Here is an 11,726-nt window from a genome sequence, read left to right as displayed (position 1 = left end):
TAAAAACCTAATTAATACACATAAGCCGGACTACTTTTTTCACTTTGCTTGATGACTATAAATATAACTATATGATTCAAGTTCTCACATATACAAGAGTGACGATTATTATGTATGCGTCAAACAATCTTATGCGCTTGAAGAAAGAAACATAGGAATGTTTTTGAAAGCACAAATAATCTCTACAGAATATCTATGCATAAACTAAATATAAGAATTCTATATTCTCGAAAATCTTATCAAATTCTTAATAATTAGATTAACCACACGAAAGTAAGATTAAGCTTAACCACACAAAAGTTAGGGTAAAAACCGGAAAGAAAACGTGTAAATACTGAAATTTTATACATAAAGAGAATGCAATTAACAATGTTACATTTTCCATTCGAGTAAACACTGAAGATACAAAGGATGTCAATGGAGTTCATCAGCTAATCACCCCATAATATATCTTCTTCTTCCCTTGCACTTTCCCATCATCACATCCCAACCTCCTGACTGAACCTACTTGAATCTATTCAAATTTTATTAACATTTGCTTCATAATTTAGGGTTAGCAGGTGAAACAACAACCGGAGGGAGAGCATTTTGTTCTCCTGAACGAACATCCTGGAGATTAGTGAGCAAGTAGAGTATATCCTGTATATGCAGAACAGATTGCTTCTGCTCCCCGTAGAATGCACACCTAAACCTATATATCCTGCAACAAGCCAAAAAGACATTAATCCTTGACTGAATGAAATTCCTTCAAAAGTAGATTTTGATGCAATCAATTTGAGACAAAAAAAGGAAATAGTAGAAACAAAATAAAACCATTAAGACCTCATTCAGACAGATAGTAATTAAATGTGTAATTTAAATTAATTCAACTAATAAGATGTACATTTACACCTCTAGAGAAAAATACAGGGAGACGTTAGGCAGCTTCCTGAAGGCCTGTGAGTCTTATCACTGCAGTAGAGAGAGAGAGAGAGAGAGAGAGAGAGGTAATATTAATAGATATATATGTATGTATGTATAGGTCATAAAATGATATAAAACAGGGCTTGAGAGACCCACCAATTCCAATGGGCTTCGATTTATTGAAACCACATGCTGACAAGAATGTAGGTCTGAGAAGTCGCTCTTGGCTGAAAGGTAAAGTTCTGATCCAGGGGTAACGGATACCTCAGAAGTTCCTCTTCTGGATATCATTCGCCTAACATTGGTTCCACTTGGTCCATCTGTAGTACCACCACCTGACTATTGTAATTACATTAAAAATTAGATAAACAACACAATCAATTGTAAGTAGCTCTTGAGCATTGTCAACACCTATTACTATTGCAACAAAGAATTTAAGGTCCATTTGGTTTTGCTGTTTCAAAACATGCACCTTAAAAACTAGTGATTTGAAACACAATTCTTTAAAACACAATTAAGCGTTTGGTAAAATTGTGATTCGGCCTTTAAAAACATGCATTTTTTAAAACACACCTTATTGCTTGCGATTTGAAAACATAGATTCTTCCATGTTTTCAAACTGCCATTTCCTCAAAACGCACTTCAAACAAGACACTTACCGCAATTTTCTTCAAAAATGCACTTTTAGCCTTGCAAACCCTAACACAATGAAAACTGGAAATGCAGCCTAAAAGAAAAAAAGGGTAGCAAAACGTGCAGCTAGAGGAAGATTTAAACATACATTAGAAAAACCTTTGATGTGGACAATAATGATTGTAATATCATCTGTCCGGTTTTCGTGTTCCAACCATATTTTATATGATTCTCCAGCAATAGAACCACACGCATCCCGGGGATCTGAATTACTTGCCACCTAAATCAAGAAAAACATCAGAAAATCAGTTAAGATTAAGAATTGGAGGACTGAAAGTAATGGAAACCAAAAAAATAATAAATCTGATAAAGGGGTTACCAAAGTTTGTTGAGGTATGCATCATGTGCCCAAAAAATACACTACTAGCAGTCAACTAAAATAAGCATATTTGACACCAAAAAATGAGAAATGTTAACAAACTTCCATTTTGTCATTCCATCTAAAATGAAAATAATTCCCAAATTTAGATGGATTTACAATGTGAAAATGATTAAGTTGAAAACCGTTTTTCTCTTGCACTATTTTAAGAGATCTTGCCAGAGGTTTAAGGCAAAGGTCATGTCTAAGGGTAGCAGAGACATCTGATAACCAGAGAGGTCCATGATTGAAGGTAAGTAACCATTTTACAGTAAATAATTTGAAACAATTCAGGATTTTCAGAGTTTCATTTTTTAATGGCACAGTTAGATGATCAATTTGCTCCATCAGGTATATATAAAAATTACAAATAAGAAAGAAAACTATCAGGTATATGTATAAAATTATAAATAAGGAAGACTCCATCAGGTATATATAAAATTATAAAAAATAAGGAAAAAATGGAAACAAATGACACATACAACAGTAATTACAATAGTCCAGTTGAGACGAGGACATTATTCCAAAAACTTTTACATAATCCATTCTGATTTTTACAAAGCAAGAGTAGCTGTAATAATGTTTTAGTTTATTTATATGAAATGAAACTAATTAAATTGTCCAAGTCGGTGACCCCAACTATAAAGACACTGTACTTTTCAATTGTAACAGAGAAATGCTATGGGTACAAAGGGAATTACAAATGGAGCCTTGCACACTGATGTGGCAGTGCCATCAGTTAAAAAAAAAAAAAAAAGCATCTATCTTGAGTGTGAGTCTGCAACAAGAAATCGTCGGCAAAAAAAAAAGAAGGGGTGTGTGACGTTTCTTGATTTGTTTGCAGACAAATTGTGTGCAACAAGAAATCATCTCATCTTGTGCGTACATCTGAATGAAGAAGAAGAAGAAGAAGCATTCTTCGTTCTTTAGTTGAAATGCAGGGGAAGTAGAGGAATTAAAGTCAGTAATCACAAGGACTCAATCATCCCGTGGAAGTATACTAGGGTATAAATGAATGAGAGGAAATTGTAAATGTAAACAAAGAAGATGGAAGAAAGACGGAGAGAGAAATAAGACTACAGAGTGCGGTGCAGTATTTCGTTGGTCAAAGACTGCCAGATGCTTCCCTTCGTGTGTCTTTCAAAAGGATGAGATGAATTAGGAGGGATCGGCACTCAATCATCATTTAGTCAAAAACCAGCTCACTTTTCTCCATCCCTCACCATGGGCCTCTCTTTGGCTAAGTTATGTTCGTCAAACACTGGAGCTTTGTTTCTCTCTTTGACTCAGTTTTCTTCAAGTTCTTCTCTTTGCTCATTGAAATCGTCCCTCAGTTTTGCCTTTTGATTTCCGGATTCATCAACAAGAAACGCCAGACATCCTGGAATGATGGATGCTTTTTTTGTCTGCAGACGATTTCTTGTTGTAGACACACGCTCAAGATGGATGCTTTTTTTAAAAAACTGATATGGCAATGCCACGTGACTACCACGTCAGTGTGTAAGGCTCCCTTTGTAATTCTCTTTGTAGCCATAGCATTTCTCATTGTAATAATGAGAAATGAGCATCCAATGCCCCCTTAACGGGAACGGCTGTCATCTCCATGGACCATGGGCATCCAATGCTCCCTTATGTGAACCATCTAAAAAACTTAATGCAGGATAAATCATAAAAAGATTCATAGAACACTGTCATTGCTTGCTAGATGGCATCTCACTCAAAAATACTAATGCTCACAATTTGAAGTATGTCACTGGGCCAACCATACTTGGGCCATGGTAGTAAAATCAAATATCCTGACATGTAGGTAGCTTACTGTATACGTATGCCTTTATATATGCAGAAGTTTGGGAAATAAGAAATCTTAATAATGTCATGTAGCTCCACAAACATGAACTAATGCAATGAACCATACATATTACGCAGTAAGAAAGTCTAGTCTACTAATCCAATTGTATGCTATTGACAAACACAAACATAACCAACATTTGAAATTCACATGCTTAGTCAAAGTGCTATATCAATGATCAACAATGGACTGAATATCAGCAACGAAGGGTGGAAAACTTAAGGGTAGTCATCTGAGCCATTCTAGAATTTGGTCATGTGTCATACCATATTAACAACTGCTTGGCTTGAGAGGAATTCGAAGACCCCATCGCTTGCAACAACAAAGAAAAGATGATTAGCTGTAAGCTGAACCATCGACACCTCCGGTACAGCAATTACACCAATCTTCTCAGCTGTACTATCTCCCACGCTCCTCGTAAACGCAGTCCCTGGATACATCCCATTCTGAACCCACAACCTCGGAGGATCGCCGCCTTGAGACTCTTCGTTGCCCCACGTCTGAATATTCGGATCCTTAAGCCCTTCTACTTGATCAACACTCAAAACCCTCGCCCCACAAAGCTTCACTCTCTCACACTCATCTCTCCTAAATGGCGTCTGATCATACGATAAGTCCTCAGCAACAATTTGATTCCCATCCTTCACTGCAATCACTGCCCTGGAATCACCCACATTTGCTACGAAAAGGGTATCCCCAACAACGAGTACTGTAATGGCCGTAGTACCACTCATTGAATCATCAATCTCACTATTACGTAACTCATAATTTGTCGCCGAAAACGCAGAGTTAAAAGCTTTAACAGGGTCATCCAACAGTGCAGTGTCATTAGCTAGTATATCTACCAACCTATCCTTGACGAAATTCGAACACTGTGTGCCAAATTGACCATGCCCATCAAATACACCAAAGAAATGGATATTTGGGTTACCTTGAATCTGCGTCCTAATGCAGAAACTGTCTTGGTTTTCCTTATCCGGCGAGTCCGGGTAGTAACCACGCTGCGTGAGAACCGAGTACTCCAAATGGAAATTGTGTGAAGGAACAGGTACAGACTCCAGGGATCTCTGGGTGAGTATGTGTTTGCCTTGCAGACTGTACGGACCCACTTCGCGGTACTGTCGGGAATCGCCGTCCGATGACAGTGGGTACCGGCTACAGCACCTACTGTTGACACAGCCCATGGCTAAAGAGGCAAGCTTTAAGGACCAAAACCAAGAAATTCAAGTGCAGCCAAGGTGCTTGAGAAAAATACTAAAAGAAACAGAGAATGATTGGTACCAAAGGGTTACAGATGCGTAATTCTTGGTGGAAATGGTGAAATGGGTACCCCAGACATTTGAAACTGTGGGTCTTGACGCAGTAATATTGGGCAAAACCCATCCTTGAGAAAAGGAATTCCGGTAACAAGGACCAAAACCTAGTAGCAAATCAACCAAAACGCTACGTGTAATCAGCGACAATTATTTCTCTCACCGAAAGGAGGACCGCGTCAAGAAGAAACGAATTCCGAGAAACCCATCTCAAGAAAACCCGACCAAGAAGCAAGAAAAGGTTGAGACATTTTGGCCGTGAGATAACGTGCAGTGGGGGTTTTCCCAGGAAAAAAATACTAAACTTTTTTCTTGGGCACAAGATCAGGGCTCAAGACAGAACATCAAAAAGAAGATAGATTATGAACAGTTCAAAATTCCAGTAGGAAGCCTCTGATGGCGTAACAAAATGGGGTTTCTTTCAACTTTCAAGAGAGAGAGAGAAGATAAATTTTGTGTGCATGTGTGGATTTGTCTGCAAAAAGCCCATCTTCCAAGAAGACACACACCCACAACACAGTGAGTGGGAAAGGCTACAACAATATATATTTTTTTAAAAAAAAAAAAAAGAAAAAAGAAATCCTGACAACACGACAGGTGGCATGTTCGTATTGCAAAGAATTAGAGAGAGAAAGAACAAAAATCTGCGTGCTTGTGAATTTGGGGTTGGAGACTTGGAGACTTTTTCTTCTTCAGTTAACGTAAAATGCAAACACTCCGATTCCGTTTTAAGTGGAACAATAATGATATATTATTTTAAGGTAAATTCCACTTAACCCTTTTAAATTATTACTTTAATAATAAATTATTCTTTAAATTATTAATTGTGATAATTTTTCTCCAAACTATCAAAATATTGACAATGTACCTCCAATTTAAAAAAAATGACAAAATTACCCTTACTAAAATAAAAACTAAAAACTAAAATTTAATTTTTTTTTTCAAATTTTTAAGGGTATTTTTGTTTTATTAAAATTTTTATAGGGGTAATTTCATCATTTTGCTAACATTGAGAGGTACATTATTATTGTTTTGGTAATTTAGATGATAAATTATCGTAATTGATAGTTTGAGAGATAAATTATCATTGAAGGTGATAATTTGAATGAGTTAAAGTAAATTTTACCTAATATTTTAAATTGAAATTCAAAATTTTAATCTGAACTATAACATGAATAAATAAATAGAGAATCCGGATCCGTGGGAAATGGGTTTTGTTTTTTAATAATGTCGTGACTTTGAATTTGAAGCTTTTAAGTCAAAGCGTGGCCTATGGTGGCGAGTCTGGCGACTTGGCCGGTTGACCACCAAAAAAAAAAAAGAAAAAAAAAAAGGACCTCTAGTAGTGATATTACTCTTTGAACGAAACGACAGCCATGATATTCAAGCATACTAACGAAACGACAGCCAGCAAGGATGAGTCTTTCTACACGTACATATTATTCAAAAAGAAAGTAAAGTCAACAAATCCAAATATAAAATAACCAACATTTGAAATTCACATACTTAGTCAAAGTGATTTATCATAAGGTAGTAAGAGACAACTTGAGAGATAAAGTTTTTAAATTAAAATGTATTTTTTTGTCAAAAGTGTGTTTTAATCATTTTTAAGTTTTTTGAATCCTTAAAAGTACTTTCAAATTTTTTTTTACTAAACGAGTATTTTTTTTTCTTCAAAAGATTTTTTGAGTATTAAACGCATTTTTAAACCCTTCAAACGTACACTCTGAAGGGTATGATTGATATTACATTTGAAAAATAGAGCTTTTAAGTTAAAAAATGCATTTTGATCATTTTTAAGCTTTTTAAACACTAAAAAGCACTTTTAATTATTATTATTATTTTTTTCAAACGGACCTTTTAAGTGTTAAAAGTACTTTTAAGTCTTTCAAACACAATCTCAAACAGACCCTAAGTAATTAGAGGCATTATGTTTCAGAAAAAAAAAATAATAAATAAATATTAGAGGCATTACGAAATTTGGTGACGTGTCATACCATATCAACAACATCTTGGCTTGAGAGGGAATCGAAGACCCCATCGCTTGCGATAGCAAAGAAAAGATGATGAGGCGTAAGTTGAAGAATTGACACCTCCGGATCAGCAATTACGCCGATCTGCGCAGCATCATCATCTCCCACGCTCCTCGTAAACGCAGTTCCTGGATACATCCCATCCTGAACCCACAACCTCGGAGGATCGCCGCCTTGAGACTCTTCATTGCCCCACGTCTGAATATTTGGATCCTTAAGCCCTTCTACTTGATCAACGCTCAAAACCCTCGCCCCACAAAGCTTCACTCTCTCACACTCATCTCTCCTAAATGGCGTTTGATCATACGATAAGTCCTCAGCAACAATTTGATTCCCTTCCTTCACTGCAATCACTGCCCTGGAATCACCCACATTCGCCACGAAAAGGGTATCCCCAACAATGAGTACTGTAATGGCCGTAGTACCACTACCTGAATCATCAACCTCGCTATTACGTAACTCATCATTTGTCGCCAAAAACGCAGAGTTAAAAGCCTTAACAGGGTCATCCAACAGTGCAGGGTCATTTGCTAGTATATCTACCAACCTATCCTTAACGAAATTCGAACACTCTGTGCCAAATTCACCATGCCCATCAAATACACCAAAGAAATGGATACTTGGGTTACCTTGAATCTGCGTCCTAATGCAGAAACTGTCTTGGTTTTCTTTATCCGGCGAGTCCGGGTAGTAACCACGCTGCGTGAGAACCGAGTACTCCAAATGGAAATTGTGTGAAGGAACAGGTACAGACTCCAGGGATCTCTTGGTGAGTATGTGTTTGCCTTGAAAACTGCATGGATCCACTTTTGGGTACTGTTGGGAATCGTCGTTCAGTGACCATGGATTCCAGCTACAGTACTTACTGTTGACACAGCCCATGGCTCAAGAGGGAAGTTTTAAGGACCAAAACCAAGAAATTCAAGTGCAGCCAAGGTGTTTGAGGAAAGTCCTAAAAGAAACACAGAATAATTGGTACCAAAGGGTTGCAAATGTGTGATTCTTGGTGGAAATAGTGAGATTGGTATCCAAACAATTTATAATGTAGGTCTTTATGCAGGAATATTGGGCAAAACCCATCTTGAGAAGAGGAATTTGAGGAACAAGGAATAAAACCTAGTAGCAAATCAACCAAAACATTATGTGTAATCAGCGACAATTATTTCTCTCAAAGAAAGGAGAAGTGTATCAAGAAGAAACGAATTTGATACAAAGTTTGGGTAGAACTCGTCATTGAATATTGGCTTGTAAAGAGAGAATATCCAAGAGCGTATACAATCTATGTGGGATACTTAAGATTGTCATACTACTACTCTTTGCACCCAACGTCTACGGTGTCTAACTCTATCAAAAGTGATCCGATGTTAGCATTTTCTCTTTTAGCAGTTTCACTCACTTATCAGTATTCAATTGCTTAAACCTATGCACATACGTAGTACCAAGACATTTTAATCTAGCCTATAAGTTGATCCTATGTGACTTGACCACAAAACTGAAACACCTTGGATCCTATACTCATGACTCAACAACAAAGCCACAACCCCTTCGTTCCCATACTTGATAAGTTGCGCTCGATATACTTGATGTGGTGGTTAGCTCTGATAGACTAATACCGAATAATACAGACCTTGCGTTAAACTCATTATTAAAAACTGGTTCGTAAGGAGAAAGTTTCCAAATGCTTATATACATATGGTTAAAATTGTACTCCTTCAATCTTTTTCAATACAATTTTGGACTATTTTATGATGCAATATATTCATGTTATATACTTGATCAGTAAATGAGAGAAGAGATGAAGCCCATTAAATGCAAATGGTCATATTTTAGTTCTACATAATCTTATCATTAGTATACAAAATATTGATGAATATAATTTAGTAACTTTGATAATTTATTTAAGAAACAAATTGATAAGCTTCCTGTTTTTATTCCCTCAATTTCTTTGAGGTTATTCCAAGTATATATTAGGTACCTTTCTTATATCTTATAGCATGCCCACTAATTTGTTTTTGGAAGTTTCTCCTTTAGAGCATGAAGAAATTGTCACCTTCAAGTGGTAACATGGTGAGATCATGGAAGCAACGTATCTCTTGAGCAAAATTCCAAAAAGGAAAATGTTAGGCTTATAAACACATTTTACAAAAAAAACTTTTACAAACTGATGTGGCACAACATGATTGGGTTTCTCAAAACTTGAATTTATTTCATATCCAATCATCTTGTGCCACATTAGTTTGTAAAAGTTTTTTTTGTAAAATATGTTTGTAAGCCTAGCATTCCTCTTCTAAAAATGCTTTAAGTTAAAGCTTTGGATTGAATAACATTCTTGATCAAGAAAACAATCCCACCAAGATTCTCTCATTTTTAGCTCAATTTGATGTGTTTCTTGCTTCTTCTCTTCACCTTTTAACAATAACGCACAAAAAGTTAATTGGTCTAAGTAAGCGACCACTAATGCAATATTTTTTTTGTTTGAAGCTTGAATTTATATTTTATGGCAATAATAACATTTTATTAATAGAGACTACTATTGTTAAAGCTGTGTTTATTTCTTTCATCACAATTTAGGTTGCATTTGAGATTGCGATTTTGTAAATAAAAAGTACAATTTTAAATCAAATCGCAAAAAAGAAAAAGAAAAAAGAAGGTATTGTTTGAGATTGCATTTTAAAAAAAATTGTGATTTCAAAATGCAGTAAATCTGCGCTAAATCGCAAGTAAAAATGTGTTTTTTTTAAAACGCATAATTATAAAGGCTAAACTGTAATTTTAAAGGTTAAATAACGATTTTTTTCAAACCCTTAACTGCGTTTTAAAAAATTACATTTTTAAATCGCACATTTTAAAATTTTTATTTTTAAATCATACTTCTTAAAATCGTAAAGCCAAACAGACCTTTAATGTTCTAACCGTATGATATTCTTTCAAAAATTAATAGTCATATATATTATAATAAAACAATGTTCCCTAATCCCTTGCTGCATATGGTTTTACCATTTTTCATAATCTTTTTAAACCGTTTTGAATTTTCCTAAAATCTCTTCTGATGGTGACACATCATTTCTCTAAAAAAAAAAAAAAAAAAAAAAAAAATCAAATTTCCTAAATAAGTCATTTTATACAATTTCTTATGTTGATCATTATTTTTCTTTTACTAGCTTATAAATTTAAAAAAAGAATGTTAATTAGAAAATCACTTCAAATGGAATCTTTTTGAAGAATTCTATAGAGACTTATTGTGGCGACCTTTGATGCCCCAACAATTGAACATGTGCTGTAGCGCCTCGGAATTTTCAAAATATTTAAATAGATTATTTTGATGATCATTTTAGCCTATGATTTTAATTCTTGGGAAATTTATGATATTACCGAGAGTGATAATTAGAGATTGGTAATTGGTGAAATAATATGATAGTAAAATGGAAGGTAGAATAATCAATGGTAGGTATACTGGTATTAGTAGATGGAGATTTATAGATGGATACTAGTAGATGGAGATTAGTGGATGAAGGTTTATAGATGAAGATTGGTAGATGGAGATTAGTGGATGAAGGTTTATAGATGAAGATTGGTAGATGGAGATGGTTTTCTATAAATAGAGTCCTCACCCTTCACAAATTTCACCACTCCACTCCCTTCTCTTCCACATATTCTTCATTCTTCCGTTTTCTACTCGGTCTTTCTTCTTTCTGAAAGTGTTTACACGAAACAGAGAGAGAAAGGGCGAGACAAAGCGTTGCAAGAAAGAAAGAACACGAGAGAGAACGGACTTGAGAAATTAGTTTGAAAGATATACTAGTAGTGTTAGTCAGATTGGAGCAACTAGATCCTTCAGACCACTTTTAGCTTCAGTCTAGAGGTAAGTAAATTCACTACCCCTTCTAAAATTATTTCATGTCATGCTATTTATTCATTCTTGTATCAAACTATAAATGATTATTTTATTTACCTGTCATGGAGATATGTTGCATGCATGAAGGATTTCTAAAAGAATTGTTTAGAAAGTTTCTATTTCTTTAAATGCTTTCTAAGTACACAAGTTTATATTTGGAAAAGTTTCCATTTTTGAGAAAAGAAAGTTGAGAAAATGATGATGATTATAAGAAAGAAGAATGATGATAAACCCTCCTACATGTTGCCCTAAGATGCATCAAAAGAAGTACAAAGAAAAGTACAAGAAATGAGTTAAATGTTTATGAAATGAGGGCACATGTATGGAGGAGAGTATTTTTGGCCCCAAGATAAGTAAGGATGAGAGGAGTTCGGTACTGATACTCGGATGGAGGCGAAACCACTGAAGGAGGCTATGCAAGAAGGTGGTATTCCATCAACATGACCGTTGAGTGCACCAAGAAAGAGTTAATTGACAGTCGGGCATGGTGGCCACAGATCAGTGCCATGGTCACAAGGACCCGCAACCCTCGTACACAGGGGTAATAGTGTACATGGGCCCTAATATGAGAAAAACGATAATATGATTTCAACGATGATATACTATGATGATTTTCAATGATGGTATACTATGATGAATTTCAACGATGATATACTATGATAATTTATAAAGATGATTTATA

The 11,726-nt window shown here is 35.3% G+C and overlaps 2 protein-coding genes across 3 annotated transcripts; both read right to left on the bottom strand.

Moving 5' to 3' along the window:
* Window positions 1–319: 319 nt before the first annotated feature.
* LOC132162622 (probable protein phosphatase 2C 35) lies at window positions 320–5,618 on the bottom strand. 2 transcript variants are annotated; one of them, XR_009438237.1, is made up of 5 exons: window positions 4,070–5,618; window positions 1,685–1,816; window positions 1,060–1,242; window positions 892–951; window positions 320–700 (listed from the first exon to the last, which is right to left on the bottom strand). XR_009438237.1 is itself a non-coding variant. In XM_059572903.1 (4 exons), exons 1-4 carry the CDS (start codon window positions 4,985–4,987, stop codon window positions 692–694), a joined length of 1,242 nt encoding a protein of 413 aa, XP_059428886.1. In that variant the 5' UTR covers window positions 4,988–5,618; the 3' UTR covers window positions 320–691. The 2 variants fall into 2 exon arrangements, 1 of the variants encoding a protein (XP_059428886.1); XM_059572903.1 differs by lacking the exon at window positions 892–951.
* Window positions 5,619–7,107: 1,489 nt separating this feature from the next.
* Window positions 7,108–8,396, bottom strand: LOC132167389 (probable protein phosphatase 2C 35). The gene has a single exon (XM_059578350.1). The coding sequence runs from the start codon at window positions 8,029–8,031 to the stop codon at window positions 7,108–7,110; it is 924 nt and encodes a 307-aa protein (XP_059434333.1). The 5' UTR covers window positions 8,032–8,396.
* Between the last annotated feature and the right edge of the window lie 3,330 nt (window positions 8,397–11,726).

This window comes from Corylus avellana, chromosome ca1 (genome assembly GCF_901000735.1).
Source record: "Corylus avellana chromosome ca1, CavTom2PMs-1.0".
Lineage (NCBI taxonomy): Eukaryota > Viridiplantae > Streptophyta > Magnoliopsida > Fagales > Betulaceae > Corylus > Corylus avellana.
The sequence above is the reverse complement of the archived record's forward strand: the minus strand, read 5'-3'. Positions and strand labels throughout refer to the sequence as shown.

Excerpts from the sequence above, each read along its gene's own strand:
- LOC132162622 (XM_059572903.1), bottom strand. The coding sequence starts at position 4,987 with ATGGGCTGTGTCAACAGTAGGTGCTGTAGCCGGTACCCACTGTCATCG. Across the intron at positions 1,817-4,069 it reads GCCAAGCAGTTGTTAATATG|GTGGCAAGTAATTCAGATCC; the intron begins GTATGACACATG and ends TTCTTGATTTAG. Across the intron at positions 1,243-1,684 it reads ACATCAAAGGTTTTTCTAAT|TCAGGTGGTGGTACTACAGA; the intron begins GTATGTTTAAAT and ends TAATTACAATAG.
- LOC132167389 (XM_059578350.1), bottom strand. The coding sequence starts at position 8,031 with ATGGGCTGTGTCAACAGTAAGTACTGTAGCTGGAATCCATGGTCACTG.